Source organism: Gymnogyps californianus, unplaced genomic scaffold, assembly GCF_018139145.2.
Source record: "Gymnogyps californianus isolate 813 unplaced genomic scaffold, ASM1813914v2 HiC_scaffold_49, whole genome shotgun sequence".
Lineage (NCBI taxonomy): Eukaryota > Metazoa > Chordata > Aves > Accipitriformes > Cathartidae > Gymnogyps > Gymnogyps californianus.
In genome coordinates this window covers 68,610-94,959 of record NW_026114389.1, presented here as the reverse complement: position 1 = coordinate 94,959, position 26,350 = coordinate 68,610, and the positions used below count along the sequence as shown (strand labels likewise).

General features: G+C 52.0%; 3 protein-coding genes across 5 annotated transcripts in view; 1 reads left to right on the top strand and 2 right to left on the bottom strand.

Moving 5' to 3' along the window:
- The window catches only part of LOC127028923 (centrosome-associated protein CEP250-like), a 95,612-nt gene that overhangs the window by 11,452 nt on the left and 57,810 nt on the right, over window positions 1-26,350 (top strand). The gene's annotated exons all lie outside the window — the stretch shown is intronic.
- LOC127028929 (endoplasmic reticulum-Golgi intermediate compartment protein 3-like) lies at window positions 1,192-7,244 on the bottom strand. The gene is made up of 7 exons (XM_050914595.1): window positions 7,136-7,244; window positions 6,802-6,872; window positions 6,117-6,204; window positions 4,703-4,822; window positions 4,278-4,371; window positions 2,946-3,111; window positions 1,192-1,326 (listed from the first exon to the last, which is right to left on the bottom strand). Exons 1-7 carry the CDS (start codon window positions 7,221-7,223, stop codon window positions 1,237-1,239), a joined length of 717 nt encoding a protein of 238 aa, XP_050770552.1. The 5' UTR covers window positions 7,224-7,244; the 3' UTR covers window positions 1,192-1,236.
- Window positions 7,968-25,905, bottom strand: LOC127028922 (centrosome-associated protein CEP250-like). 3 transcript variants are annotated; one of them, XM_050914575.1, is made up of 21 exons: window positions 25,791-25,905; window positions 24,801-24,857; window positions 23,998-24,080; window positions 22,641-22,806; window positions 21,806-21,912; window positions 20,282-20,509; window positions 20,012-20,156; window positions 19,581-19,727; window positions 19,158-19,388; window positions 17,410-17,603; window positions 16,731-16,858; window positions 16,357-16,526; window positions 15,372-15,551; window positions 14,559-14,693; window positions 14,074-14,217; window positions 13,486-13,617; window positions 11,265-12,449; window positions 10,503-10,658; window positions 9,969-10,076; window positions 9,751-9,801; window positions 7,968-8,341 (listed from the first exon to the last, which is right to left on the bottom strand). In XM_050914575.1, the coding sequence occupies exons 1-21, from the start codon at window positions 25,887-25,889 to the stop codon at window positions 8,150-8,152; spliced, it is 4,038 nt and encodes a 1,345-aa protein (XP_050770532.1). In that variant the 5' UTR covers window positions 25,890-25,905; the 3' UTR covers window positions 7,968-8,149. The 3 variants fall into 3 exon arrangements, with proteins under 3 accessions (XP_050770532.1, XP_050770533.1, XP_050770534.1); XM_050914576.1 differs by having other exon boundaries at window positions 10,503-10,655; XM_050914577.1 differs by having other exon boundaries at window positions 11,265-12,446.

Genomic DNA, 26,350 nt, shown 5'->3' with positions numbered 1-26,350 from the left:
GGAGAAAAGCATTAGGGACCTTCTTTCCTCATTATTTAACGTGACACAAGTCCCAGAAAGCGGAAAGTCTCTGCCCATCATCCCTCCTCCTGCTCCTTTTCACTGTCCTCAAAACACCATATTCCTAACTCTGCCTCCAAAAGGTCTGCAGTAACTACATAGTCCTTTCTGGTTTTCGCCTGTGTTTTCCCCAGTGTAAGCCCTTCATTTTTCAATTCAGATTTGCAGGAATTCTGGGGCAGAGAGCTATCCTGACCTCACCCCCTCCTCTCCGTACACAAAGTACTGGCTCTCAGGACAGCCAGCTTGCATTCATGCTTTACAGAGAACAGATGCAATGCAGAGATGCGTCTCGTTAACTTAGATACATGCTGTGAAATTGTAAATCCTAGCTGTAGTAAGGTTGCTGTTGTCATGCTAGTGTGAGCACACAAAGCAAGTTCTGCGGGAAGAAGCGAAATATTTCATTAGAACAACTAATATTGTGGGGAAAAACAGGCAAGGTTTTTGCACAAAAGTGTTTCTTCATTTAATCTTTAGAAACTGTGCTCAAAAGCTTGCTAGTTTTTCTCCAAATACACTAGCTACTCTCACAAAGCACATTCACATTCTCCCCTGACCTTTGCCTCAGTGGTACAGGTTAAACTGGAATGAGTGATGGGAAGGGGGAAAAAAATCAGGCTGAAACTAAAGCTCTTTCGGAAACCTTTACTACAAACTTCACGCTTCAAAAACTTGATCAAGGGAACTGCAAACATTCCATTAAACAACAAATCTTTTTAATCAAGTTCCTGTTAAAGATACGAGGCATAAACTACCACTATTGCTCTGGCCACTGTGCATTTATATAGATACTTGAGGAAGTCCCTTACAACTTACATGTTACTCTAAAAGTTCTAATTGCTTTGAAATTCTCCTGAGATACTCCAAGCTATCCCTTCCAGAGATACTGATATTCAGCTCCTGGGCTGAACACCTCACTGGAGGCTGTTTTACAGCAGAGCAGCAAAGTTTTGTAGAACAAGTGAGACTGTTTCTGGGCAGGCTCTCCTTCTCCTCCAAGTTCTTCCACACCCATGTGGCAGCACCAACAGAAACCATTTTGCTATTGGTTCATGATGGTTCTAAACCTCTATAACAAAACTTCAACAATGTCCTCCCCTGAAGCAGTCCTGTTACTATTATGGATAACAATGCAAAGATACTAAAAGAAAATGGTCAGGTACACTTGGAAGCTCAAGGCCACAATAAACAGCAAAAGAAAATACCATGTACACGAGACTGTTGGAAACTTTTGCCCGGGGCAAAGTGGAAATTTCCAGCTACCTGCAGGAGACAGTAATCTTTCATTAAAAGGTCTGAACCTATAGAAATAAAGCAGTCGTACTAGTGCTTGGCTTTGTAAATGTTTGTTTAAAGAAGATAGACACCAAGCAACTCATTTTCATAGGTGACAATATCAGCAGCTATTGTCCCAACAGGGGGATGAATTTCCCCTCTTCCTCACAGGCAGTCATGTGGAAAGCCATAATTACATACTGGTGTTGATAATAACTGTTTTATGCAAATTATTTTAGTGGACATATAAATGGGAAGAAAGAGGAATTAACCCTACTGTGAGGGAACTGACTGTTGCTGCAGGAAATACAAAACAGTATCACAGAAAAGGAATGGAGAAAGTAACTGAGACGGAAAGTGAGCAGGGTAAAAAAAACCCTTGATACAATAAACACGGTGATCCTATGTACAGACCCATGAAAATAAGGTGCGTGCAAAATAAAGCACTAAACCAACAAAACAAAACAAGGCAAAAACCCAAAAAGAAAAAGGTTGTTAAAACTTCATCCTGGAATCTGAAAGGGATATGGATATTAGGTGCCAGTCCTCCCTGACACTTACTAGCATCATACACACTCTCCCTGGAAGATCGAATGTCCCAAGCTCACGTGCTACACTGCACCTTCGATGTCTGCGCAAGCCTGTTGCTTGTGTTACCTGCAGACCTGATGAGAATGGAGATGTGCAATATTCCAAGTGCGTAACAACGGCCCCAGAAACTCCCCCGTGACACCCACCCTGGGACCCTCGCTACCTCCAGCATGCCCCTTCGAATCTTTCCTGCTCATCACACTTTGTGAGAGAGGGTCCCCGAACGGTTCGGTACCACGATGATGCTCAAATCACAACGTCTGGCTTCGTGAGTAAAAGGTTTCCTTTCCAGAAACAAAGAAGGTGGTCTCCAGGAAAAGTACACCAAGATGTAAAAAAATCCAGAGTTTGCATTAAAAAAAAAAGAATAGCCTGGGCCTGACTTCTAGAAGGTACTTGGGGACGTAACCTGCATGTCCAAGTGTTCTGGGTTTGGTAACCCGCCAAATGACAGGCTAGTTACCTGGTACATCTCGGACTACATTTTCACACACCAGTTGCAAAAACCACCTCTCTGAGCGTTTTCAGCTTTGACAGCCAACTCCAATAGCCTTGCTTCCACTGTTTTTCTACAGAAGAGAACATCTCACTCTCTCCAGCACCTCTGCTGGCAAGTTGGTGGTTGCTCTTATCTCCAGCATCCGCTGGTGCTCTCTGTTTTAAGACTAGAAGGCCAGGCGGGACAACCTCCCCTCAAAGAAGCTGCCTCTCCTCCTCCAGAAACCTCGGCAAGAAGACTCGCCAGCTAGACGGTACGAAAAGCTAAGCTTCTCCAGCCGGCATGCTTCCGACCAGCCCACACAACGAAACAGAGAATTAGCCCCTTCCCACCGCTCTTCCTGACTCTCCTACTGAACCCCTTTACGGGCACAAGCACCTTGCTGAGCCCCGGGGTTATTTATTATATTACGCTCCTGGGAACACCTACAGCTGGCAAAGGAGAGGAACGCCCCGACTCTGCCTTTTCACAGGCACCACCATCACGCAGCAGGTTCACAGCAAAACCCGTCTCTCACCTTGCTGACCTCTAGGAAACCATACACTTGGCAGCCCTCCTTCTTCTGCTCTTGCATTTTCTGGCTAAACCCTTCCCTCTTGCGCTGCTCTATGCTATCCGGGTTCTTGAAGGCCCAGCCTCGCCGCCTGTATGCTTCTCTGGCATCGCCACAACTATTACAACACCTGCAAAAGCACGAGCACCATCTTACCATCTTTATCGCTAGAAAGAGAGGCTCCAGCTCAGGACTTGAATCCTTGGTGGATTCTTCTTCAACAAAGCAACAAAGCAAACATCAGGGACTGGACCTTGAAAGGTGGCCTAATGCTCCTGAAGGAGCTCGAGCTTCTTGAGGTACTTTTTGAGATTTTGGCATGAGGATGCAAGCTGTTTGCATGCAGTTCCTGAGTCTGAAGAGGGCTCTGCCCGTCCATTTAGACAGTCAGATCACTCCCGGGCAAAGAAATTTGCTACAAAAACGACATCATTGTCTCCCAGCTCTGAGCAGTTTGGAACTTCCCCGTGTGAACAAAGCATCTGCCTGTTTCTATTCCTCCTCTCCTCTGTTTTTAGGCCAAGACTGTCAAAACGGGAGGGACGGTTAATGGCAAACTTTCTTCATTACTCTTCTACCTCTGGATAACACCTTGGTCACCGCCAAAACCAGTTTTCTTTCTTGGTTCCATGTTTTGCTGGACCAAAGAGAAAGCTGAAGGCTGGAATCACGAATCCCTCAAGATGGAAATACCTCTGGGGAAGGACGCAACTTGACAGATGGGACAAACCAAGTTACTGCAGAGACAATAATAGCGAAGGATAGTCCAGAACCTATGGACTATCACGCATCCATTCTTGCGGGAATTTGCAGGTAGGAGGAATGAGAAACACCAAGTGACACCCGTTGCTTGTGTGAGCCATGAATGTCTGCTCTTTGCTCCCGTAAGGATGCAAAGCCTGCAGCAGAAGTGAGAAGGCAAAGCCAGAACCAGGTTTTACTCCAAGACAGCTCACGGAACGGTGAACTAATTTACACAGCTCCCCTCTGGACACCAAATAACCCCAGAAAAGATTCCGTTTGCTGAGATACAATCTGTGTGCTACTGCAAAGGTAGTGCAATTGGCACTGCCCTTAAACAGCCATGGAGGCAACCTAACTCTGCACGCTCTTAACAACCGCGAGTGCAGCTTCCAAAGGCATACCAAAACCACAACAGTTCTCCTCGTTCTCTGAACACGTGCCCAGGAGGATTTCATGGCACAGGCCTTCATAGACATTGTGAAAACAAACACGCGTGCAACGTAACTGTATTAATTCAAGCGCTAAGAAGATACAAACAGGTGTAAAGGTTACCGAATGTCCTCTGACTCCGCCCCGTAACAGCTCTCGCAGCGATCGGCATCCAAAGAATTTGGATCAAACGCTTTTTCTTCTTCTTTCCCCAGCTCTAAGACAAAAGAGGATTCAAAGTGATGAGGCTTGATTCCTAGTCGTAAAAGACCATTAAGTCGGCAGCTTTATTCCTGAAACGCATCCGTGAGTCCTTGTCGTAATTTCAGAGGGACTAGGCAAAGATTTGCCTTGCAAAAGCGGCGACTATAACAGGAGTTTGTCTGATCTGCCAGTTCCAACAGATTTGCGTGCTATCAACTCTTCCAGAGTCTGTGGTGTTTAAGTGCTCTTCAGCTGTCACTTGGTCCCGTGAATCTCCAAACGGGCATACAGTGACGGAAAGACGATGAGAGCATCCATCCAAGAAAGGCAGAACAGCGCCTTACCGTGTCTCTCGGCCTCTGGAGTCACACGATTGCCGGCTTTATCCAAACGTTGTTTAAACAGATTGTGCTCCACATCCAGCTGCTGCTCTCCTGCTACGTCCATGGCATCGATGCTCAAATCTGAAAGCAGCCAGCAAGGAAAGCGGTCTATAAACACACATTTGGTCTGGCCTGTGGCAGGCTGAGGAAGCATTCAACCCGTGAAAATACACAATCTTTCAGCCAGGGGGATAAGGATGTGCCAAACTGGAAGGGTGCGTATGGCTGGGGCCAAGTGACGTTTAGGGAATAAAACGCACGTTGCGGCACCCTAAACGACCCTTCCAAATACGGGGTTTGCTTTGCTCTACAAGAAGGACTGTTTCCAGCTGCCACAGAAAGCGTTACCCTGAAAGGTAATACGCTTAAGGCAAAAAACCACAACCAAACCCCTCAAAGCCCATCACCGTTTTCAGGAGTTAAGCTTAAAATGGGGTGAAAGCTGCCTCCTGCCTCTACCCCCTCACCCTTCCCCCTGCAACATCAGCACAGTTCCTTGTGACCCCTTCTCACAAAGAAGATTGAGAAGGTCTGGGGTCTCGGCCTGCTATCGAAGCACCACGATGCACTTGCTGGCTCCAGGCTCTCTTAGAACACCGACAGCTTCTCTGCACAAAACAGCAGAGGCTTCCAGTCTCTCTGGCCTTCCCACGCCCTTTTAAACGTGACCAAGGCAAAGACCAACATCATCTTGGGTGGTCAGAAGGAAGTCGGACTCACTACATTTAGAGCCCAACGCATTACCCAAAGGAATTTCTACAACAGAACAAGAGGCAGGGAAGATCAGTGGACGGCCGATAACGTGCACAGCACTAATGCCCAGGGAGACTGGCCAAACTTTCCGCCACTTCATCCTGCAACTTTGTTTTGAACTTGGTTAAAGGTAATCAGATTAACAACGCTCATTCTGATTTTAAAAGTTTTGGAGAAAGGTCATCCCGTGGCATTGGCATTACAGTCAGAACGTAAGGACAAAAATCACGGCAAAGTTGCGCCTCCTCAAGTAACTTCCAAAGGAGACTCTAAAGCTTTTCAACAGCAACACGGTCAAATCTTGGCTCCCAAGTGAACTCTGTGCCAGCTTCTTCAGTATTACTGAGCTCTCTGACAAAGTACACCGCCATACCGAAACCTAAGTGGGTTTACACCTTAGCCTCATTTGTAATCTAGAAAAATAACACCGCCTGACTGGAAGCGCTGGTTTAAGCGCCCAGCGGGCCTGCCTGGAATCACCGCGTAACCACAAGGCATCACCAATCCCTCCCTGTCCGTGGCCCAAGCAGCGGTGCGGCACTCGGAAGCACCAGGCACACGGAGCCTGTTGGGCCCTCGGCAAGTACGAAAATTATCCCCGCTATTCAGCAGTCTGACTCACAAGCACAAGGCATATGTGGAAAAATAACATCTAGGTTGATCTTCAGTTTATCTCCCCTTGATTTGTCAACGTACAATTCCGGATGAACGTAGGAACAAAGAAAAAACAGAGAGTCCCGTTTCACTTGGCAGCAAATCCAAGGGCCTCTTTCCCTCCACCGCTCTGGCTCAGGAGCGCATTTTTAAGACGGGGCGTTCGCGAGACACCTGAGCTGCTGCCTCCCACGGTAGCTAAGCGCTTGCCGTTCGTAACGCTTTCAAAAAAGAGAAGACTCTGGGAATCTTAGAATTTGGGCTGGGGACGCGGGCTCCCGCGCTCGCTTTCTTTTCCTCGTCGTGCCTGCCTGTGGACGGCGGCGACAGCGAGAAGAGATTTGGAGACGCTCTCCGGCGACGCCTTACGGGAGCCCACCAGCCACCCTTGGCGCCAAGCGGCTCTCGGGGGAGGGCAGCCCGCTCCCGTCGTCAAGGCCACCGGCTGGGGGAAAGAAAAAACCCCAAACCCATCTGCGGCGGGTGAAGCTGCTGCGGGGGCAGCCCGGAGGGGGCGGCGGAGGAGGCGGCGGCTCGGCGGGGGTGCGCAGCCACGGCAGGCCGCCCCGGCCCGCAGGGCCGCCTCTCCGCCGGGGCACGGCGGGCAGGAGGCAGCACGGCGCGGCCGCGCCCCCCCCGCCGCCGCTCCTCACCTCCTTGGGGAGGTAGTACTGCAGCTCCGAGAAGAAAAGCAGCACCACGATGAGCCCGCTGACAGCCGTCACTGCCGGGGAGACGAGAGCCGCCCTCAGCCCCGCCGATCGCGGCCGCACGCCCGCCGCGCCTCCGCCGCGCCTCCGCGTCCGCCGCCACTCAGCCGCCGCCTCAGCCTCCGCCTCCCCTCAGCCTCCGCCTCCCCTCAGCCCGCACGCCGCCGCCTCCCGCCGCCCAGCGCCGGCCCGCAAGGCCCCCCCGGCCGGCCGCCGCCCCACGGCGAGGCCCGGGCCCGCCCGCCGGCCCCCGGCCGCCCTCACCCCGCCCGCTCACCCAGCGCGCCCCCGCACGTCTTGACCCGAAAGTCTTCCAGGGGCTTGGGGAAGGCATCGAACCGCTTCAGCCGCCACAGCGAGGCCATGGCGCCGCGCGGCCCGGAACCAAACCCGCCTGCCGGGGCCGGGCCGGCACCGCCCCCGGGCCCGCCCGGCAGCGCGGCCCGAAGCCGGCCGAGGGGGCTGGCGGGGAGGGGCTGGCGCTCCCGGTCGCCTCCGGGCCGGGAAGCTCCTCGCTGCCGCCTCGCCCTCCTCTGGCCCGCCCTGCCAACGGCCCCCGGGCCTCGGAAGGACGCCCGAGAGACGCGGACTGGGCCGAGATCGGTTAGCTGGAGAGGGCTCGACCCCGAGGCCAAGCTGCTGGCAGGGAGCGGCTTTCACTGGCTTTCGCGCCCTCCCCAGCCCATCCGCTGCCTCCCTCTTTGACAGGCCTGCAGTTGGTTACTAACGCCCTTCGGAGAACAGCCGGGCTGCCCCTCAGGCTGGCTGTCGCGGCGACAGAGCTGAGAGCAAAGCGGCTCGGCAGAGTACCGCCGCTTTTTGTGCTGAGGGAAGGAGGGAAGGAAGGAGGGAAGGAAGGAGGGAAGGAGGGGATGAGGGAAGGAAAAAATCCACTCTCGTGCCCCACCTTCGATCCCTGGCGTGTACTCTTCCCCCTTCGCTTTGAGAACACCTCCATCTCCCCCTCTCCTCACAGGGAACGGCCATGAACTCGAGCTTCAATCCTACGACACCTCCCAATAGCTGACTTGCGCAAGTAAAAGAACAGCGTCATCTTTTCCTAAGCCACCAATTTACCCACCCCTTGCTTTTTCCTACTGAAAAAGTGCGGTCCTGCACAATTCCTTTTATTCAAAAAAACTTTAAAAACCACCGTCACTAGGAGATGCTTGCAAAGGCAAAGAGAACAAACGCAGCCCGTTTCCCACAGCAAAACGTAATGCATTCCTGGGAAGGGCACGAGACAGGAACCCCGTGATGCTGCAGCTGCTCCTCTACAGGAAAAGAAGGCTCAGAGAGGCTGAGCCAGCTTCCGAGTCTCTGCCTCCAGAACAGCAGCTTCGGGCTCCCTGACCACAGCTGCTAAGGAGCAAGACAGCTCTCGGTGAAGGTCTGACAGCTCCTGGCTGGTCTTTGCACAGCACTCAATGTAGTCCTGCTTGCATTTGCGTTCTTGCGCCAGCTGCGTCTGCAGAAGGGACACCTGAAAGAGGCGAAAGGCCGAGCTCAGACAAGCCCACGCTGTTAGGACCATCCGCAGCTCCACGGTTCCGGCTGTCAGGGAAGACGCACCCTCTAACTCCAGCCCTGACAAACGCTTTGTCCCACTTGGGGAATGGGCAGTAACAGGTTCCCAGAGTCACCCTGAACTGACCTGAGACTATCAACAATTCGAGTCTCTTTCCGGCATACCATTCACACGTACACCACCGAGACATTCCATGTATATGAAAGACAGAGGTTCCTACAGGATTTAGTAACCCAGCTCGTTTTTTTCAAAGGAGAGATCTGGGCTACTGCCACCTCGGTTCCACACGCTTTGTCCTCGGCAGGAGCACCACTGGTTACACAAGGTACTGAAGAGCTGTTCTGTTATGATCTAGTTGCAAAACTTGACAGCTAGCACACGAAAAGGGCGAAAACGCTCATTCTTCCTCCCTTCAGAGCATTTCACAAATGAGCAGAGCAGAACTGGATGAACCAAGCCCAGGGGGAAAACGAGCCTTAAAGGACTGCGGAGGCCTTGAAACTCCTCCAACTCTCTTCTTTCCTGGCAACACGGGGTTGTGCCTGCTGGGCTTTTTGGGGGCAGAGACCCAGCTGCTCTCACCTCCTCCCAGGTTTGCAGTGCAGTGCGGCCACAGCAGCTCTGGCATGTTGCCCTCTGCCTGCTTTGGGGTGGAGGAGATGCCAGCACTGGGAGCAGCGCTCAGGGCTTTGCTGTTTTGGGGAGCACAGCTCAGGTCAGAGGTTTTCCTCTCTTTTCCAAGTGACATGTGCTTCGCCGAGGGCTGTGCTCCCCACGGGAATGCCATCCCCAACCTCAGGCTAGGAACATGAAAATACTCTTTCTTGGCAAGCGAACTCAAATAACAGAAGCAGTTCCTAAAGGAGGTTTATGGCTTATGGAACCTGCTGCCTTGGAATTACACCACCAAGGTCTGTCAACATAAAGCCAAACCAGATAAAAAGGGCGACCCTGATCTGCCAGAGCAGACTAGATGTTGAAACTCAGGCAGCCAGCCCCGGCAGGGGAATGCGCAGTGATACGATGCAAGCTCCACTGGTAATTGAGCCAAGGGAAAACAGGAGGAGTCAACCAGGTGAGTGAGACTCAAGGGGAACAGCCTTAGAATACTCCCTCTTTTCCGGCGAGTTCCAGTTTTCTGCATTTCCTCCAATCCCTCTCCCACCTTTAGGCAAGCCAGAGACTAGACCTAGGTGAATGATGGTGTTTGGCCACGGCCAACAGATGGGTCTGACTGGGTATTTCCACCGCCTGGTGTACTCGCTCCCTGACAGCCAAACAAGCCTCGGGCTGTAGCAGCGTGCAGAGTTGTGCCCATGAGTACAGCCCCAGCAGCTTGTGATGAGAGCTTTCCTCCTCCTCACCTGGTTCTGCAACTCAGCTAATCGACGACTGCAGCGCGTGTGAGACTCCTCCTGTGAAGAAAACGCAAGGATTTGGTTTTGGCCTCCAGTCTGGCCAGGGCCATGGTCTATATTCGACTGCCGTTAGGTCTATACCGGGGGGCTGCTGCCACCGGGATTTGCCGTTGTTCCTCTGTATGGCCAGAGCCTCCTCCCACCAAGTAAGAGTCTGTTCTCACCTGTCGAGAAGCAGGCACCTTGTGCTGGTCGGAGAGAGAAAATCCGCACGCATCTGGCAGCGACCGACCACTACAGTATCTCTTCAGTCTCCTCCGTTCACGTTCCACCTGCACGTTGGATAGGAGAAAGGGTCACAGAAACCTGCCACCAAACAAGGAGCAAAAGGACCTCTGGACATCACGGCAAGGAGGTGTCTGCTCAGAGACCGTTAAGTGCACCAGAGAACGCCGGGGGCCAAAAGCACTCCAAGTAGACTACGGAAGAGAAAGAGCGAGAGGAAGCAGATCCTGACACAAGAGTGTCCAGTGTGTGCGTATGGGGCCACTGGGGCAAGAAGGGTGGTACCGGAGTGAATGTGCATTTGTGAAGGCAGTGGGGTGCCAGGAGAGAGAGAAAATACGGACGTGTGTGTCCACAGGGGGAGGTGGGAGAGGGAAGGAAACAAGCCGAGGACTCCAGAGCGCTGTCTGTGGAAAGGGGTTGTGTTCCAGAGGACCGTGAGGCTTTGCAGAGGCAGTGAAAGCCTGGTTTACCTGCTCAAGAGTCCTCCTGAGCTCAGCATTGAGTTGCTTCAGCTCAGTCTTCTCAACTTCCAGCCTTGCAACTGCTCGCTGCAGATGTTCCAGCCGCTGCGACAGGAGTCTCTTCTCCGAGAGCCACGAGAGCTGCTCCCCTTCTGCAGTAGCCTGCTGGGCATACAGAGAGGAGATTGTGTGAGCTGGTGCCCCAGAAAGGTTAGAAGGGCCACAATCAACAAGTCAGGGAGAGTACATCCTGAATGCGCAATGAAGCCTTTAACCTGATCAGGCAGCAGTACGAACTCCGTTAGTTTTAATACACCGGAAAAGCTGTACCTCAGAAATCTAAATCTCTGAAAGCATCCTCTAAGCACCATCAGGGCTGCTCTTCAGCCATCGCTACAAAATTGTACTTAGTTTGGTCAACTGTGCCCTGTCCTTTCCATGCCAAATCCTAACCACGACACGTTGGCTAAGCTTGCCTAGACAGGAGAGAACCAATTACCCGTCCCCAACTTTTGGACCGGAGTGAATTTTAACAGCAAGCGCTGTAGTACTTTCAGTGGTTCTGGGCTTGACAGAAAACGTTCTAGCAGGTGAATGGCCTCTGGCCAGAGCTCTACAGACAGGCAAGCCTGCTGGCTGCAATCATGGTTTCTTCCATGGCCAAGCAGGTCATGGATCTATGGGAATATATATTCCCATATCTTTATGGGAAACAGCTTTAGAACCCTTTGTAGACATTTTGGTTGACTGATGATCAGTCACAGTGCCTACCTGATGATGAAACCGGTCCGTGTCCCTCTCTGAAACCATACTCTGCAGGACGGCTACTTCTTCCCTCAACGTGCCATTGGCCATTTCACTCTTGGTAAGGGCGAGAGTCAGTGCTTGTGCCTTCTCTTTCCATTCCATTTCCCCGCTTTCAGTCTGCTTCAAAATAGCAATCGCACGCTCCAATTCTTCCCCCTTTGCCTTCCGCTCATCTTCCAGTTGTTGGGTTAGCTCCTTCTGCCTTTGCAAGAGACGGTCTCTCTCCTGGAGAACTCTCCTCTTCTCTGCTTCCTCTTCCTCCCATTTTCGGAGTTTCTGGATTTGTTTCTGTAGGGTCTCCCCTCCATCCTTCCATCGCAAAGCCGATGTTATTTGTTTCAGGAGTTCACTCTGCCTCCTAAGCTCTTGTTCTCTCCCTGCCAGAGTCTTCTCTAAACACCCGACTCTGTCTCTCTGGTACTTGATCTCTTCATCCTTCTTTGTCAGCGTCTGCTGAACGTGCCGGAGGTCTTCCTGAAGAGCTCTTCTTTCCTCGTCTAACTCTTCTTGCTCAACTTGAGCCTTGGTCTCTTGTTCCCTCTTGTGCAAGGCTGCTTCTAGGAGCTTCTCTTGCTCTCTGTGATGTCTAACCTCTTCATTCTTCTTGGTTAGCCTGAGGTGGAGATTCTGCAAGGTCTTCAGGGATCTGATCTCCTGGTCTCTCTCTTCCAGGTCTTTGCTCATTTTGCTGACAGCAATCCTTTGTTCTTCTTGCTGCTTCTCCAGCTCCCGTATCTGTTCTTGCTGGGATTCAATCTTCTGGTTTTTCTCTCTTACGTCCTTAATAACCTGATCCAGAGCAGTTTTGTGCATTTCTTTCTGCTTTTCCAGCAGTCTCATCTGTTCCTGGTACACCTTCATTTCTCCCTCCCTCTCTGACAGGATGGCAGTCACATGAGTGAGATTCTCCTGCAAAGCTTTTCCCTGTGCTGCCTCTTTCTGGAGCACCTGGATTTTCTCCCGCTGCATTTCCAGTTCCTCATTTTTAATTTTTAGGAGAGACACTGTGGTGTGGAGTTCTTGTTCAAGGGAGTGATGCCTATCTGTTGCTGTAGTCGCTCGGGTCTCAGAGGCTGTGACCGACTCCTGAAGAAGTTTTATCTCCCATACCAGTTCTTCTTTAAGTGCTTGCAGTCTGTCCCGTTCCTGCTGCAAAACAGGGAAGAAAAGATTCAGTAATGCCGTCTGTGTATGTTTGCTTTTCGTACTCGATTGGAACTCCTGCTCCAGTGGCAGCCAAGTGCTGCCCCCCCTCTCCCTGCCTCTCGGGATGTTGCAGACCTTTCCCGCGCCACCCTTTAGGCTGCGTCTTTCCCAGCTTACTCAGCCAGTCCCACCTTCCTTTCTGCCCTTCTCTGAACCTCTTCTAGCTCTAGTGTGTTCTTTTGGGGAGGAGCTCCCAGAACTGCAGCCAAGATTTAAAGCCCAGACTAAGCATGATTTAGGCAGTGGCATGATGCTGTTCTCTCTGCTAGGGAGGAAGGGAAGAGAGAACCACCCCAACATTTGAGTTTCCCTTTTTTGGGGGTGCTGGGGTTTTTTTGGACCTCTCCTGTCTAGAGTTTTCAGGGTACCATCCTCTAGAACCCCACTGTGCCCTCTGGAAGGAGTAATGGTCAGATCACAGTCTCTCATTCAGTGTTTGAAATCAGGACTAGTTTTCCCCTTGCTGGCACACATATTTAGCCGAATCAGCACTTTGGTTTCTCAAATGTCTGTATTTATTCCCCGCTGTCTGCTCTCAGATGGGCAACGTTGAACAGCTCTCCATCATTAGCAAACTTTGTCTTCTCACCCCTTTTTCCAGATCCAGATATTTAGAAATCTAAATATGGATTTGGACACAAATAATTGCCCAAGCTATGCAATGTAAATAGAGACAAGTTTGAAAATTACTTTGACTAAAGCTTCAAGGGCAGAAATCTTCAGAAGTGAGGAAAATAAACACCCTGAATCATCACGGAGTTTTCTATGACTACGGCATCTTCCCTTACTTATTCAGAACACTGCAATTGGAAAGGTTAAACCAAAAAACAACCACTCTGTATCTTCTCAGATTTGGACTGAACCTGTACGAGACCACCCAAAATCAGCTCTCCACTGGAAGAAGTTGCTCCTTAGAATTATTAGCAGAAGGCCAAACAACATGTAAGAAATGGCCCTTCACAGCATCTGCCAGCCTCACCAGGACATCCTTTCTTTGCTTCTCAGTGCTCTCGAGTCTCCTTTCCAAAGACGCCACCTCTTGATGTAGAGTCACAGCCTCCTTCTTTAGAGGCTCTTCAGAGGCTGCTAGCTGAGATGTCAACTCTTCCACCTCAAGTAAAACATAAACAAAGCAGTCAAAGACTACAGCTTGTCACTGTCAGCCATAGTGTATACTGTGAGGAAAGGGAAAGAAGTTGTTGAAATTCCACCCTAGCACGAGAGTACCAGATTCACAGTGGATACAGCCGACTTGTTTAAAAATCTCAGTGGGTCACCACGGTCATCTGAAAAACCACCTTAAAAACCAAGGCTAGCAGTAACAAGACCAGCAGAAATCCATGCTGATGATTGCTGGCAAACAGGCAAAAGCACTAGGCCATCTGTCCAGGGCGGCAGCTGAGATTCAGCTGGCCTGTAAGTCTCCTTCGGAGCAGCTGAGATGGAGACCACAGTATGGTGGCAGTCCGAGGGATCACCCCATCAGCCTGCTGCTCTGCCACGGAAAGGCACGAAGTGGAGAGACGGCCTGTTTGATGACTGGAGTAGCTATTGCTGTTGCAGTCACCTGGTTTTGTAGAGCATCCCGCTGCTGAAGGAGGATATTCATTTCCTCTTTGACGGTTTGGATTTCTCCCTTGTGCCTCTTCTCCACTGCCTCGATCTTGCTCTGAGTTTCCTGCAGCTCTGCTTGCAGCTCTGCCGTGATGTTCTGTAAACACAAATGGAGAGCAGGCTACTGGGACCTGCCATCAGGCCCAGCTTTTTCCTCTTTCTGTCTCAAAATCACATTCATTCAGCCACTTCTTTCTGCTTTGCTACCCAGCTCTGCTTCCACTGTAACCCTGCCTTCCTGTTGCGGATCTCTGGAGCTTCCCAGGCTCTGTGCTTTCAGTGCCTGCAGTAGTCCTTGCCTCCTCAGTCCCAGGACTTATGTTTTATGTCCTGGGTACTGCCCTTCACTCTGTTACCTGGCGCTCTCAGCCTCTCCCGCAGCTTACGTCCAGTTGCCAACGGCCCGTTCCTTCAACCTACCCTACTAGTCAGACTTACCTGCCCGTTCTCTCGCTGCTCTTCCACCTCCTGCCTCAGCTGCTGGAGCTGCTGGCAGGCTTCTCTCAGCTCTCCCTGAGTTTGGAGCAGCGTCTCTAATAAAGCATCCTTCTCACGCTCCTTTTCTAGCAGGACCTGCACAGAAATAAAGAGAAGACGGGTTCAAACTTCCCACGCAGAATTTGTGCGGCAAGACTCAAAGACTGACGGGCTCACACGTTCTCAAAGCCCTATGCTGCTGGGCTCCTAGGTCATTATCTGCCCACTTGGAGGCACAGATTCCTAAGGGAGACTGGCACTATAAACATGGTCCATCCACGGTCCCTCTGGGATTGAATCTCCAACAAACTCCTGGCCATCTAACAGGAAAATGTGTGGCATTTCTCCAGTGTCTTGCCTTGCTGGTGAGGGTATCTCTCGTCTCCTGCTGTGCCCTGTGTGTCTTTCAATAGCGACTTTTGCACCTAGTTAGCAGCCCGATATCCAGCCACCTCCCACAGCTCTATCCTTGCTGCGCAGGTGGCTTCCTTTTTGAGCTCACCCCTTGTGAGACACAGTTATGGTGTTCACGTTCTCTTCAGGCCGGCAAGGCGCTTCCTGCCTTTCTTAAACCTACCCTCTGGTAGCCTCTCGCATTAGAGGCCCTGTCCCTCGTGGCACAAAGCTCTCATGGTTGCTAAGGCATCACTCCTGTTTACAAAGGGGCAGCTGAGAGACACTTCTACCCAGACGGACAGTGTCCAGAGAAGCACTGCCAATAAGGAGCCCAGAAGAGTAAAAACACCACACAAATTCTGCCTTCACAGTCTTTACCTCTTGCTTGGCATTTTCGACTCTGGTTCGTTCCTCTTCTTGTTGAGCCTGCACGGTAGCAACTTCCTGCTTCACATCAAACAGCTTCTTCTCGTGCTCCCTTTCTGTCTCTGCCTTCTCCTTTTCCCATTGCTCCAGCATCTCCTGGACCTCTGAATGGTGCCCTTCCCGCTCGCTTGCCTGATGAGGGAGGAAAAGACTTCAAGATAAAGTCCCAGCCAAGCTCCTCAAAACAAAGGGGAAGCTTCATCCCTCCCACAACCCCTCACCAGAACAGCGCACCGTAATGGCTTTGTGCCCTCCATCAACCACATCCTATCAAGGAACTTAAAAGGAGGGTCAGCAGGTGGAAGAAAAGGAGACGTCACCTTCCCCTCTCTGATGCCTGCCTGTTTCCCAACACCTCTCGCCTCGGGATTTCTCTCTGTTCTCAGAGTCTCTGTTTTCAAAGCTCAGCTCCATTCTCATCAATGAACAGATGCTGAGGGACTGCAGGGGAGCAAGAGGCCAGTACCCCGATGCCCTAGTCACAAGACAGGCCACGAACTGAAGTACCAGGGACAAGGGCCCTGTTCCATACGCTTCTAGCCCAAAGCTAATGCCTCTGTCAACCGCGGAAGGACAGACAGAAAGGAACAAAGTTCCCGTGCCTGCAGCTGGCAGGAATGTCAGGAGTCCGCTTCACGGTAGACAGGAGTCCGGTAAGCTCCTGCCCCTTTGCTGCCATGCTTTGGGTGGGGACCACCCAACCTTCTGCTGAACTCGTCTTAGGCCCACCCTGAATCTGGGGCTGCAGTTACTGTCCCAGCAGAGTCCTGTGGGTGTTCACGTGCCTTCAAGTAGGAGCCATTGGCTCTGCTGCCTGGCCTAGCAACGTGTGGCCTATGACAGATGACTGCTGCCATTTCACACGCTCAGGCTATTCTTCTTCTCAAGCCAGCCCACAAACCTTGCCCAAAGAATTCAAAAGCGTATCGTTTCCTACCAGGTCTTGCAGGAGCTTGCTTATTTCCACTTCGTGATCAGCTTGCCGGAGTCTGAGGGTGTTGTCACACTGCCGTTCTGTCTGCAAGAGCCGTTCTGCCATGTTTTCCCGTTCCTGCCTCATCAGAGTCCTCTCCGCTTCCAGCTCACACTGAAGGCACTTCACTTCCCCTGCAAACACGACAAATGGCAAGATTCAGTGCCTGCCCAAACAGTGGTTCTGACTTTACTGACCTTAAGCCATTTGAATTTCAGTGTAGGAGGGATCTGTCTCCAGCTCCTTCACTCCTCAGAAGCACTGCAGACAGAGAGCTATTTTTATACCATCTCCCCTAGGCAGGGGGAGCACCAGAAACAAAGCAATGAGCCTTTCACCTTGGATCACCTCCTTGGCCTGCGTGACGGTGTGAAGTTGGACTTCAAGCTGACTCCTGGCGATCTCCAGCTGAGATAAGCGCTGCTGAGCCTCAAACAGGCGGGATTCCAGGGTCTCCTTCGCCGACCTAAAAGTTACAAATACGGAGAGAAAGGAGTTTCTTGCTCCTGACACCCACAGGGAGTTACTCCAGTAAGAAGTGGTCCGAGATCCCTACCCCTGAGTACGGAAAATGGGTTCTGTGGAAACTTGTATACAGAAAGCGTATTTCTGCCATTTAAAATGGCAATGCAGGCTCCTCCGAGGGAATGCCCAGGCTTTACTTACGACCTAGCATAACACAGAAAGCCCTACCTCAATGCAGAGCCAAGGTACCAGGAATTACTGGGAATTATCTTGGCTTGCTTTGGACTTCACGCAGGAATGGGCAAGGGGGCAGAAACAGGAGCCCAAGGCTCAGGAGAGCTTTGCTAGCTTTAGCTGCCAGAAAAATAACATTCAACTCATGCTACACTGGTTTGGGGTTTTGCTGCTCGAGATTCCTCCATTTTCTGTCCACGGCAGGTGAAAACAGCTGGAAAGCACGCCGGCTGCAATAAAGCCTCGTGTAATGATTGCCACCTTTATAATTACAGACACTAAATCATGTCCTGCCTAGGGTCTCCTCCCCGCCTTTACCTGGCCTCTGCCAGCTGCTCTGAAAGGCCTTGTCTGTCCCGCTCCACGGCTGCCAGTCGCACCTCTAGGGCAGCCTTCTCGTGCACCAGCAATTCCTTCTCCTTGCACACCTTGGCCAGCGCATGCCCTTGGCGAGAGGACTCCTGGCGCAGCTGCTCCAGACCACTGCTAGCCGACTCTTGCTGGCGGTAAACCTGGAAGCGGGACAAAACACAGTTGGAGTCCTTTCTCTGGAGTCCTGGGCAGAGCCGGCCAGTGCCGCTTCTGAATCAGCTGGAGGAGAAAGAGCTCCTGGACGTTGGGCTGCAAGGTTAAGAGCATCTGCTGTATACCGCACTCATACCCTGGGCTGCCAAAAGGCACTGGCACTGTTCACTTGGAAGTGATGTGTAAGGCCCTCCTGGGTTGCCTGGGACCAGACAGCTCCCTCCGGGCAAACGTACATACCCCACACTACCCGTTCTCATGCAAAAATACCGCATCTTCCAGAACTGCCACCTTGCAAACTACGATTCTATCCGAATCTATGCCAGTGACGGACAACTTCAGCAAAGGTTGAGCAAAAGCAACTTTGCTCGCTGAAGAAAGTGAAAATACACGTGGTTTCTCCTTCTAGGAAAAAAACCCCAACCCATCAAAGCGTCACCTACTGCAGTGTGTAAAGCAGTTGGATGCAATGAGGTGATGCTTGGCAGGGCAACGGCCCCTGGGGCGAGCAGTGTCATTTAGTGATTTCGGAATGTCTGGCTGATGTGGCCAAAGAGATGGCAGACTCTGTTTGTACAGTAGTTCATGTCAACCATACCGTTTACGCGTCTTGCACAAAGAAGTTGTCTAATATACCTCGCTGGTATTCAAGCTTGAAGACGAACCCTGATTTTTTAGCTTTTTTCTTCAGTCTAACACCTCTGCTCTGTAGTTGTCAAACATAGCACGGACTCCAAAACTAAGACTGTCTAACAGAGAACAGACCATCAGAAACAACCAATTCTCCTCTCAAAGTTATCCCCTAATACCCAGGATTGCACATTATGAAACTGACATTTGAACGATGACAAACTCCCTAGTCTCCTCCAGTGACACGATTCTCCCAAGCTCTTTTTCCTGGGTACTGAAATCAGTTAGTCCAGAGAAAACAGTCCTGTGCCATCCCCTATTTCTCATCTTCTTCCTCAAAGCCTAAAGAGGCTCCAGCAATTCAAAGCTGCGTGTGTGTCTTAAAATACAATTTCAACAATTTCAAGGTGTCATTCCCATTCTTGGCAGGACGGGACAGCAGACATTGACTTGCAGCTTTGTCCCGCTCTCTAGGCTCGAACAAATGCAGCTTTGAAAGCTGCAGACTTCACAACAAGAAGCATAAATAGAAACAGGCAGCCCCGGGGCTTTTTGCCTCAGAAAAAGGGTGAAGAGCTATGCCGTTTGCTTCTTTTGCCACACGTGAGAGTAGTAGTCTTACTCAGCTTCATGGACACAATCATCTCCCTGCAGCTTCTCAAAAGCCAAAAAAGAGGCCAGCACAGCCAGGGGGATTAAAGTAATCTGTAGAAGCAGAGGACAACTCAGAGAACTGCAGAACTTCTCTGCAAGCCAGCAACACGCTTCCAAAAGGAAGTAAACAAAGCCTTCCGACCTCCAGCACTACCAAGCGTCTCCTTCACAAAAACCCCGCAGAACCCAACAGATACAGCTTCACTGAGCCAAGCAGCCCAAAGCCCACCCAGAAAGCACCCGCTTTTTGGGCTCACCTGACTGAGCTGCTCTTGGGTTTCTGCCTTCTCCTCTGCCAGTCTCCTCAGCTCTACCTGCAGCCCCTCCTGGTGCTCCTCTGCCTTCTTCAGCAGCTGCTCCAGGTGGGCTTTCTCTGCGCTGAGCTCTTCATTTGTTCGTTCACACACGGTCAGCTTCTCCTGCTCAGAGATCTTTGCTCTCTCCATCTCGCCCACTTTGCCTGACAGAGCTTCATTCTCTTGCTCCAGCTACACTCACAGAAGCACAGAGGAAATAAGATACAGTCAGATTGACTCTGTAGGAGGTTTGGCTTGGACAGAAAAAGGAACAACATTTCCATATTCAGACAGTCCTACTGTCGGAAGGCAAGGAGCCTGAAAAGAAGCAGCAGCAGCAGCTGGAGACGAACCCTTGGCAAGATCTTTGGCAGCTCTGCTCACCTGCAGCACAAGTTTGCTCAGTTGCACTTTATCCAGTGCAAGGGCTTCATTCATACTGCTCATCTTCGCTGTTGCAACACGTAGATCAGCTGCTTCAGCACTCAGCTTATTCTGAGCCCCTGTCAACTCTGCTACTGCCTGCTCTGCCTGGAGAGACAAAAGAACAACATGAGAACAAAGACAGGAAAATCCCTGACTTGAAGCAGCCACTCCAGATCCCCTTTTGTGTCTCTGACACACTCCCAGTTCCGTGTTCCCAATAAGCACGCGGGCACTAACTACACCAAAGAGCCTGTGTGGTCTCATCACCGTTTTCCAAGAAGGAGAACAACATTGTCCCTGTCTTCTACTGCCAGAGACAGCATCGGTGGTGGTCTTGCTATCACAACTGCCTCTCCCACAAGTGCTGCCTCGGAATAAGGTGACCATACCTTTTCCAGTGCCATGGTAAGCTGATGTTTCTCTTGCTTCAGCAGATCCCTCTGAAGGTGCGATTCCTCCAGTCTCTCTCTTGCGTCTACCAACTCACTCTGTAATAACGCATGTTTTCCTTCAAGTGCAGCTAAGTCCTTCAGCCTAGGAGAAGGGGAAAGACCAACAAGTTTTTAATGTAAAAACATTCTCATTTCCAAAAGAGAGAAGAGATTTTTTCTCATCGCAAAAGATAATGTTGGCAACAGCAAAGTTTAAAACACATTTACCTCTCCTGAAGCTCCTTCTTCTCCAGGTCCCCCTTGACTTGTAAGTGCATCGCTTCCCAAGTCTTCTGGCTTATTTCCTCTTCCGCTTCCTGCTGTGCCTCATCCTTCAGGACAGGTCTACCCAGACTGACGGACTCCCAGAGCCGTACGCCAGAGTTCAGGCGGGAGCAGCTTACAAGTATAGATCCAGAAAGCCTCAGTTGCTCTGCCTTCAGCTCTGACAAATCTCTGAAGAAGAATCAAGAAAGAGATCATGTTCACACCAGCTTTACCACCTGACTCACTTCTGAAGCATGCAACTGCGCAACAGCAAAAGCCGGCAGGAAAGACGACATCTTCGCTGGGGACCAATCATTCATCTGACACTTTGGGATCAGGACACATCTGGACAGTGGAGCAATGAGTCTACCGGATAGTTGAGGAATGAGTCTGTTCTCTCCACAGAGATAAGAAGAAATGTATGGAACAGCCAGAAGGCTTCAAGGACCTCTAATTACTCTTATTAATTGTTGCTCCTGCTCTATCTTATTAACATACTCTATTATCATTAATAGATGTAAGGAATTTTACCAAGGTCCCCAGCTTTTACACCTAGGGGATCCGCCTTAACTGACCTGTTATTATCAACACTTGGACTTCTAAGAAGCTCACGACAATATCTACATAATAAACATTTCGGGAAGGTGGTGTAAGAATAAGCCTAGAATGTTGTAACAAAGCACAAATAACACAAGATCTAACTAGTAGGTCAGGCATACTCTACACGTTAAGGAAAGCTTAGAATCAAATAAGGTCAATGGCTGACGGTAACCCAGAGTTTGAAATTGCATGCTGACACCAGAAGAATGTACTATTATGGCTACACTGATTTTGTTTGTGTAGAAGGCAACTGTGAGAAAGGAACCTCAGAGCAGAGAGCCCAAGAACAAGAAAACAATCATAAAAAGGAGGTATCAAACTAAGCAAAACAAATTGGATAAATGCAATAACAGGGCAGAGAAGCTATTCTTTCTCTCATCAATGTTGGTACAGGAATAAGCGGATGCAAACTGACCAGAATAAATGTAAGCTGGAAATGAGAAGGAAAAAAAATATATATATTCATGAAGATCTTTCCATCAGGAGCAGTGGGAAAAGAAAGCCAGTGAGATTTAAGGCAGATTTTAATCACCCTGTAAAAGGGAACGCTCTACATGCTGCTTGCCTAGCTTTGGCGAGTCTCTTCCAACGTGTCCACGTGTGCCCGTGTCTGTGTTAATGTGCCCAAACATCAACGTCGTCAAGTCCATCTGTTCAGGGCCTCTGCACTGCTTATAGCCCGAGCCCCTCAGTTTTATCTGAAAACCAGCATCAAACAAAATGATGCTGAAGATAGCCTAGAGCACGCTGAATGGCATTGCTTCACACTACCAAAGGAGAAATGCTGTCTTTAGCCGCCACTGAAGTAACGTCAAGGCTCAAAAAGCAGCTGTGAAGGGAAGCTACATTTCTTCTGCCAGAGATCGAGCCTTAACTTCTACTCACCGGTCAGTGGCGGTCTTCATTTCCAGGAAATGACGGCGGAAGGTTACCACCTGACGCCACAGGCTGAGCAGACGGCTGTGTTCACCCCTTAAGCAGCTGTCATAAAGCTAAACATGCAAAGACAAAAAGAAATGCCAGTTCAGCCTTCGCTGTCACTCTACAAGTCTTTCAGACAGCAGAGAGTACAACCACCATCACCAGGTCTCCTTTCACAACAATTCCAACAGGGGCATCGAGGACTGAAGAGGCACCACAGAAGCAGCCTCAGCAGCCCTGCCACCTGACTGCAAGGAAGGGAACGGCCACACTTCTCCTGCACGAGTGGCTGTCAGCAAAGCAAACTGATCGCGAGTCATCACCTCGCCTTGCAGAGGTGTCTAACAGCCTTGGGGGAGGAAGGCAAAAACGAGCCCCTCCGAGAGCAGTGTCAGATTTGCTTACAACAGGCTATTGGGAAGGGAGGCCTGTCCTGTTCTTCTGTCGGCTGCTCTGAATCTGAAAACACACACCCCCCTCCGGTCTCCGCTGCTGGAGACAGAGATTTAGGAACGAGGAAAAAGACGGGCGGTCCTGTGTGACTGCCCCACAGTGCCCAGCAACAGCCAGCATTTGCCTTTAAGACCGAGCGGCATGGTCACAGCAGGTGGGCACCTTCCAGCACCCACCACAGTCTGCTGACACTCCTCCATCTCACACCCCTGTCTTCTGCTCCTCAACACCAATACATCCTCAACACAGCCACAACTTGCACGCAGCAAGCTCCCTATGCCAGAAATGAAATGCATTCTCATTCCACTCTGGCATCACGTCTGACCTTCCCGTAGCCTACCCTTACCTCACGTTCACCGCGCCATTCACTCTCCGTCAAGTCCAGCTCCTCCCGGGCCCTCATCCAATCTGCCGTCAGTTTTCCAACATCTTCTTTGAGGGCTGAATTAACCTCATTCGCTTTACCGAGCTGCTCCCGCAGGAGAGTGTTCACTTCTGCCAGATTCTCGCACCTTGGAAAGGGACAAACAGCAATGAGGTCACTGAACAACTGCTACCCACAAGCAGCATCCCCGGGATTTTCCAGCTCCCTCAACACCGACCTCGTTGTCAAACTGAGAGGTGGTAAAAGTGCTTTCTAGGATTAACTAAGATCTCTCTGTGATGGCAAACTCATTTGCTTCCTCCTGCTTTCAGCCTTCCATTCCCGTCCACAATTTCGGTTCCCCTTCCTCTTCAACTTTGACGATGCCCACAGTTAACGTCTTGCCTCCCCTTCACGCTGTCTGATCGCTGGATGCATCATCTTTCTCTGTCGTTGGCCTGACCACCTCTCTTCCTCCACTCTCCTCTCTCAGTTGCCATGTCCTTTTCCCTTGCAATGCTGTACCCACCGCTGCCCTCACCTTCTTGTTAAGCCTCTCCCTTTCCTTGTCCTATACACTGGGTAAGACCTGTAGCAAAGACCCCACCTTGTTGATCCAGTAAACTGCACACCACAAAGACAGCACCATATACATAGGGGAAACAGCTTTATATGAAACTTTCAACCCAAAAGTGAAAAGTCAAGCACTAATGACTCTGGGGCCACAGACTAATATCCCACCCAGGAAACATTGCACAAACCAAATTTCAAGAACCGCTGCCCTGTGAACGAGCACAAAACTCAGTTGCTGGATCAAAACAGGAGCTGCGCTTCTCCCGCCTTAGCTTGCAACATACGTAACACAGCACACAGGTGCCTTTTACACCACACACAATGATCTCTCGGGCAGAGGAAAAAAGAAAAGCAGAGAAAGAAATGTGGCAGAAGATGCCTGCGGTGCTAAGTGCTCTGCTGGAAGACTCTGGTACAAGCACAGGACGTGCTCTTCAGGTAAAACCAAACAGGAAAACGCCGGATGTCAGGGCTTGATTCTCAACCTAAGACGGGGCTCTGCTGAGTAGCTCACCTCCTGAATCACAGAACAATTTAGGCTGGAAAGGGACCTTTGGAGGTCACCCGGAACAACCCCCCGCTCCAAACAGAGCCGTGCAGCACACAACACTGTTACTGCACCACAGAACGGATTGGGGACCTTTCTCCTTTCAAAACAGCTTGCCCAACTGCTGCCCTTGGGGAGACTAGGTGGCACTGACAGGTTGGCCCTCACTTCCACGAGCATCCAGGACACCAAGTATGAGGCAACACTTCTTCCTTTTACCTTTGCTGCTCCTCTTCCAACTGAAGCAGTGCTTTCTTCAGGCTGTGGTCTTCTGTGGCTTCCCGCCTGCCTGGAAGGGATCCCTGAAGAAGAAAGGAAATGTTTAGTCAAATTCTTGTGTTCCCTTCACTCCTGTGAGCATCCATCGCTTTCCCCTCCATTTGTTTGGTATCTCAGGAGCTCGTGCCTTCTTCCAGGCATAACGCTGTCGTGACTACGGAGAGGAAGGGAGGGGAAGGGCGTTACTCAGTGTGAGTAGCTCTCCTCAGTCTCCCCCCGTTGCACTCTCACAGCTAGCTATCCTCAGCTCATGACCACGAGCGCTCCCTTAGACTTGAAGCCTGGGAATACTCTCCTACCCTCCTACCCTTTCTTTCCTACGTTTACTTTAGCCGCAAAGCAGAAAGAAAAGCACAGAGCCAGCTCCGTATGTTGAACGCCAGCATTCTTGCCTTCCAAAACGCTATGTTTCAACCGATTCTTTTTCGGAGACAGCCATAGCATGTAACAGGCAGCAGAGCCCTCTCCTGACACCTAGCACAACTGGTACTCCAGCAATAAAGCACTCTTTCACAACATTAAAATCCTTCTTCATAGGGTTTTCTGGACGGGCATTTCTGGGACCGCTGGCTGCGCCAGGAATGGCAACCGGACACAACACTGACAGGCAAACTTACAGCGCTTCTTTAAACCCTCAGGCAGCAAAATCTCGTTTCCCTCTGTCATTGCTGTGGGGAGCTGCTTTTTGTCTGCGTTAACGAACGCTACGTACGCTGTCTTTAGTTAGCAACCTGCGCACTCACCCCTCCTGCTTCCAGCTGCTGCTCCAACTCTCGACACCAAGTCCGGTACTGCAGGACCTAGACGGACACAGAGAATGAAGCTGAGCGAATGCAGCTTGGAACAGACTCGGCTCCTCCTGCCTTAGCTTTCCTCTAAGTCTTTACAGCCCAAGCACGGCGAAGTGTATTTCACAGTGCTGCCGACAGAGTCAACAAGAAGTCGTTACGACATAGGGAAGCTTCCTTTCTCTAACATTAAAGAAATTGAGACAGGGTTTCTTTTCACACGGAGTGCTATCTGCTCATCCTAAGACGGCGATGGCAAGCAGAACGATGAGGCAGACTTAGCCATGCCTGGGCTATGGCCACCATGGACCCCAAATCAGTACTTCCAACGGGCTAAAAGACCAGCACGGGCAAGAAAAGCAGGATGACCTTACGGCAGCGCCCTGACCACCGCCGGGCACTGGGCCGGGCAGGGCACGGCCTGCCCCGACCCTCCGCCCAGCTCTGGCACCCTCCTCGCTGCCACCGCTCCTGCGCCCCGGGCCAACCAGGCCCGAGCTGCCTGCCTCTGCCGGGGCCGCCCAAAACCACCCCCGCCGGCTCGACTCCTGCCTCTGGACAGCCCCCTGCTAACGCGGCCAAACCAAGGCGTTCGCAAGCCAGGCGGCAAAGTTCAGTCAAGGGCGGCAAAGACCGAACGAGAGGCTCGGGAGGCTGACAGCGGCAGGGCGAGGCGCCCAGCGCGCCTGGGCGGGCCGGGCCGGGCGGGCCGGGCGGAGCGGGGCGGCTCCCGGGGCCTCCCCGGGGCCTCCCCCGAGCTCCGGGCTCGGCGCCGTCCCGCCCGCGGCAGCGCCGGGGAAGGCCCCGTTGGGGCCGCGCCTTCGCCCCCCGAGCTCTCCGCCGCCCAGTCCCCTCTCAGCGCAGCCCGGGCGGCCCGGGCACCCGGCCCCGCCACCGCGGCCCGGCCCGGGCAGCTCCCCCCGGGCAGGCGCCCCCGCTCCTCACCTTCGCCTGCAGCTTCCGCACCAGCACCGCTTGCCGGTGCTGCGCCTCCTGCGAGCTCTGCAGCCGGCGCCGCAGGGAGGCCTGGCTCCGCGCCGCCATGCCCCCGCTCTCCAGCCGGGCCGCGCCCGCGGGCTCCGCCGCCTGACAGGCCCCGCGGCGGGGGCTGCTCCGCGGCCTGCCCCGGCGGACCGCGCTCAGGCGGCCCCGGGCCGCGGCCGGGCGCCTGCCGGGGCGGGCGGAGCGGCTCACCCTGCCCGCCGGGCGCGACCGGGAGCCGGGCCGCGGGGCGGGAGAGCCGGGCTCGCTCGGGGCCGCTCCGGGGCAGCGCTTCCCTTCTCGCTCCTCGCTTCTCGCTCCTCGCTCCTCGCTGACGGTGCCGCGCCGGGCTGCGGTGCTGCCGCGGGGGAGAGGCCGCCCCGGCAGCGCTTTGCTCCAGCGAGTTCTGCTCAGAGACCGTTAAGGGCCCCGGAGAACGTTGGGGGCAAAAAGCCCGCCCTGGGGAGTCTGGGAGAGCAGGAGCGGGAGGAAGCAGTCCCTGACACCGGAGGGTCGGGGGGGGG

Bases quoted from the DNA above. Each gene is read 5' to 3' on its own strand.
- LOC127028929 (XM_050914595.1), bottom strand. From the start codon at position 7,223: ATGGCCTCGCTGTGGCGGCTGAAGCGGTTCGATGCCTTCCCCAAGCCC. The intron at 6,205-6,801 runs GTGAGGAGCGGC...CTTTGTTCCTAC, and splicing joins AGTACTACCTCCCCAAGGAG to GTTCATCCGGAATTGTACGT. The intron at 3,112-4,277 runs GTAACCTTTACA...GTGCTTTTGCAG, and splicing joins GCGGAGTCAGAGGACATTCG to GTGTTGTAATAGTTGTGGCG.
- LOC127028922 (XM_050914575.1), bottom strand. From the start codon at position 25,889: ATGGCGGCGCGGAGCCAGGCCTCCCTGCGGCGCCGGCTGCAGAGCTCG. The intron at 14,694-15,371 runs GTAAAGACTGTG...ATTTCTGTGCAG, and splicing joins TCGAAAATGCCAAGCAAGAG to GTCCTGCTAGAAAAGGAGCG. The intron at 10,077-10,502 runs GTAAACCAGGCT...TCCAACGTGCAG, and splicing joins TCAGGAGGACTCTTGAGCAG to GTGGAACGTGAACGGAGGAG.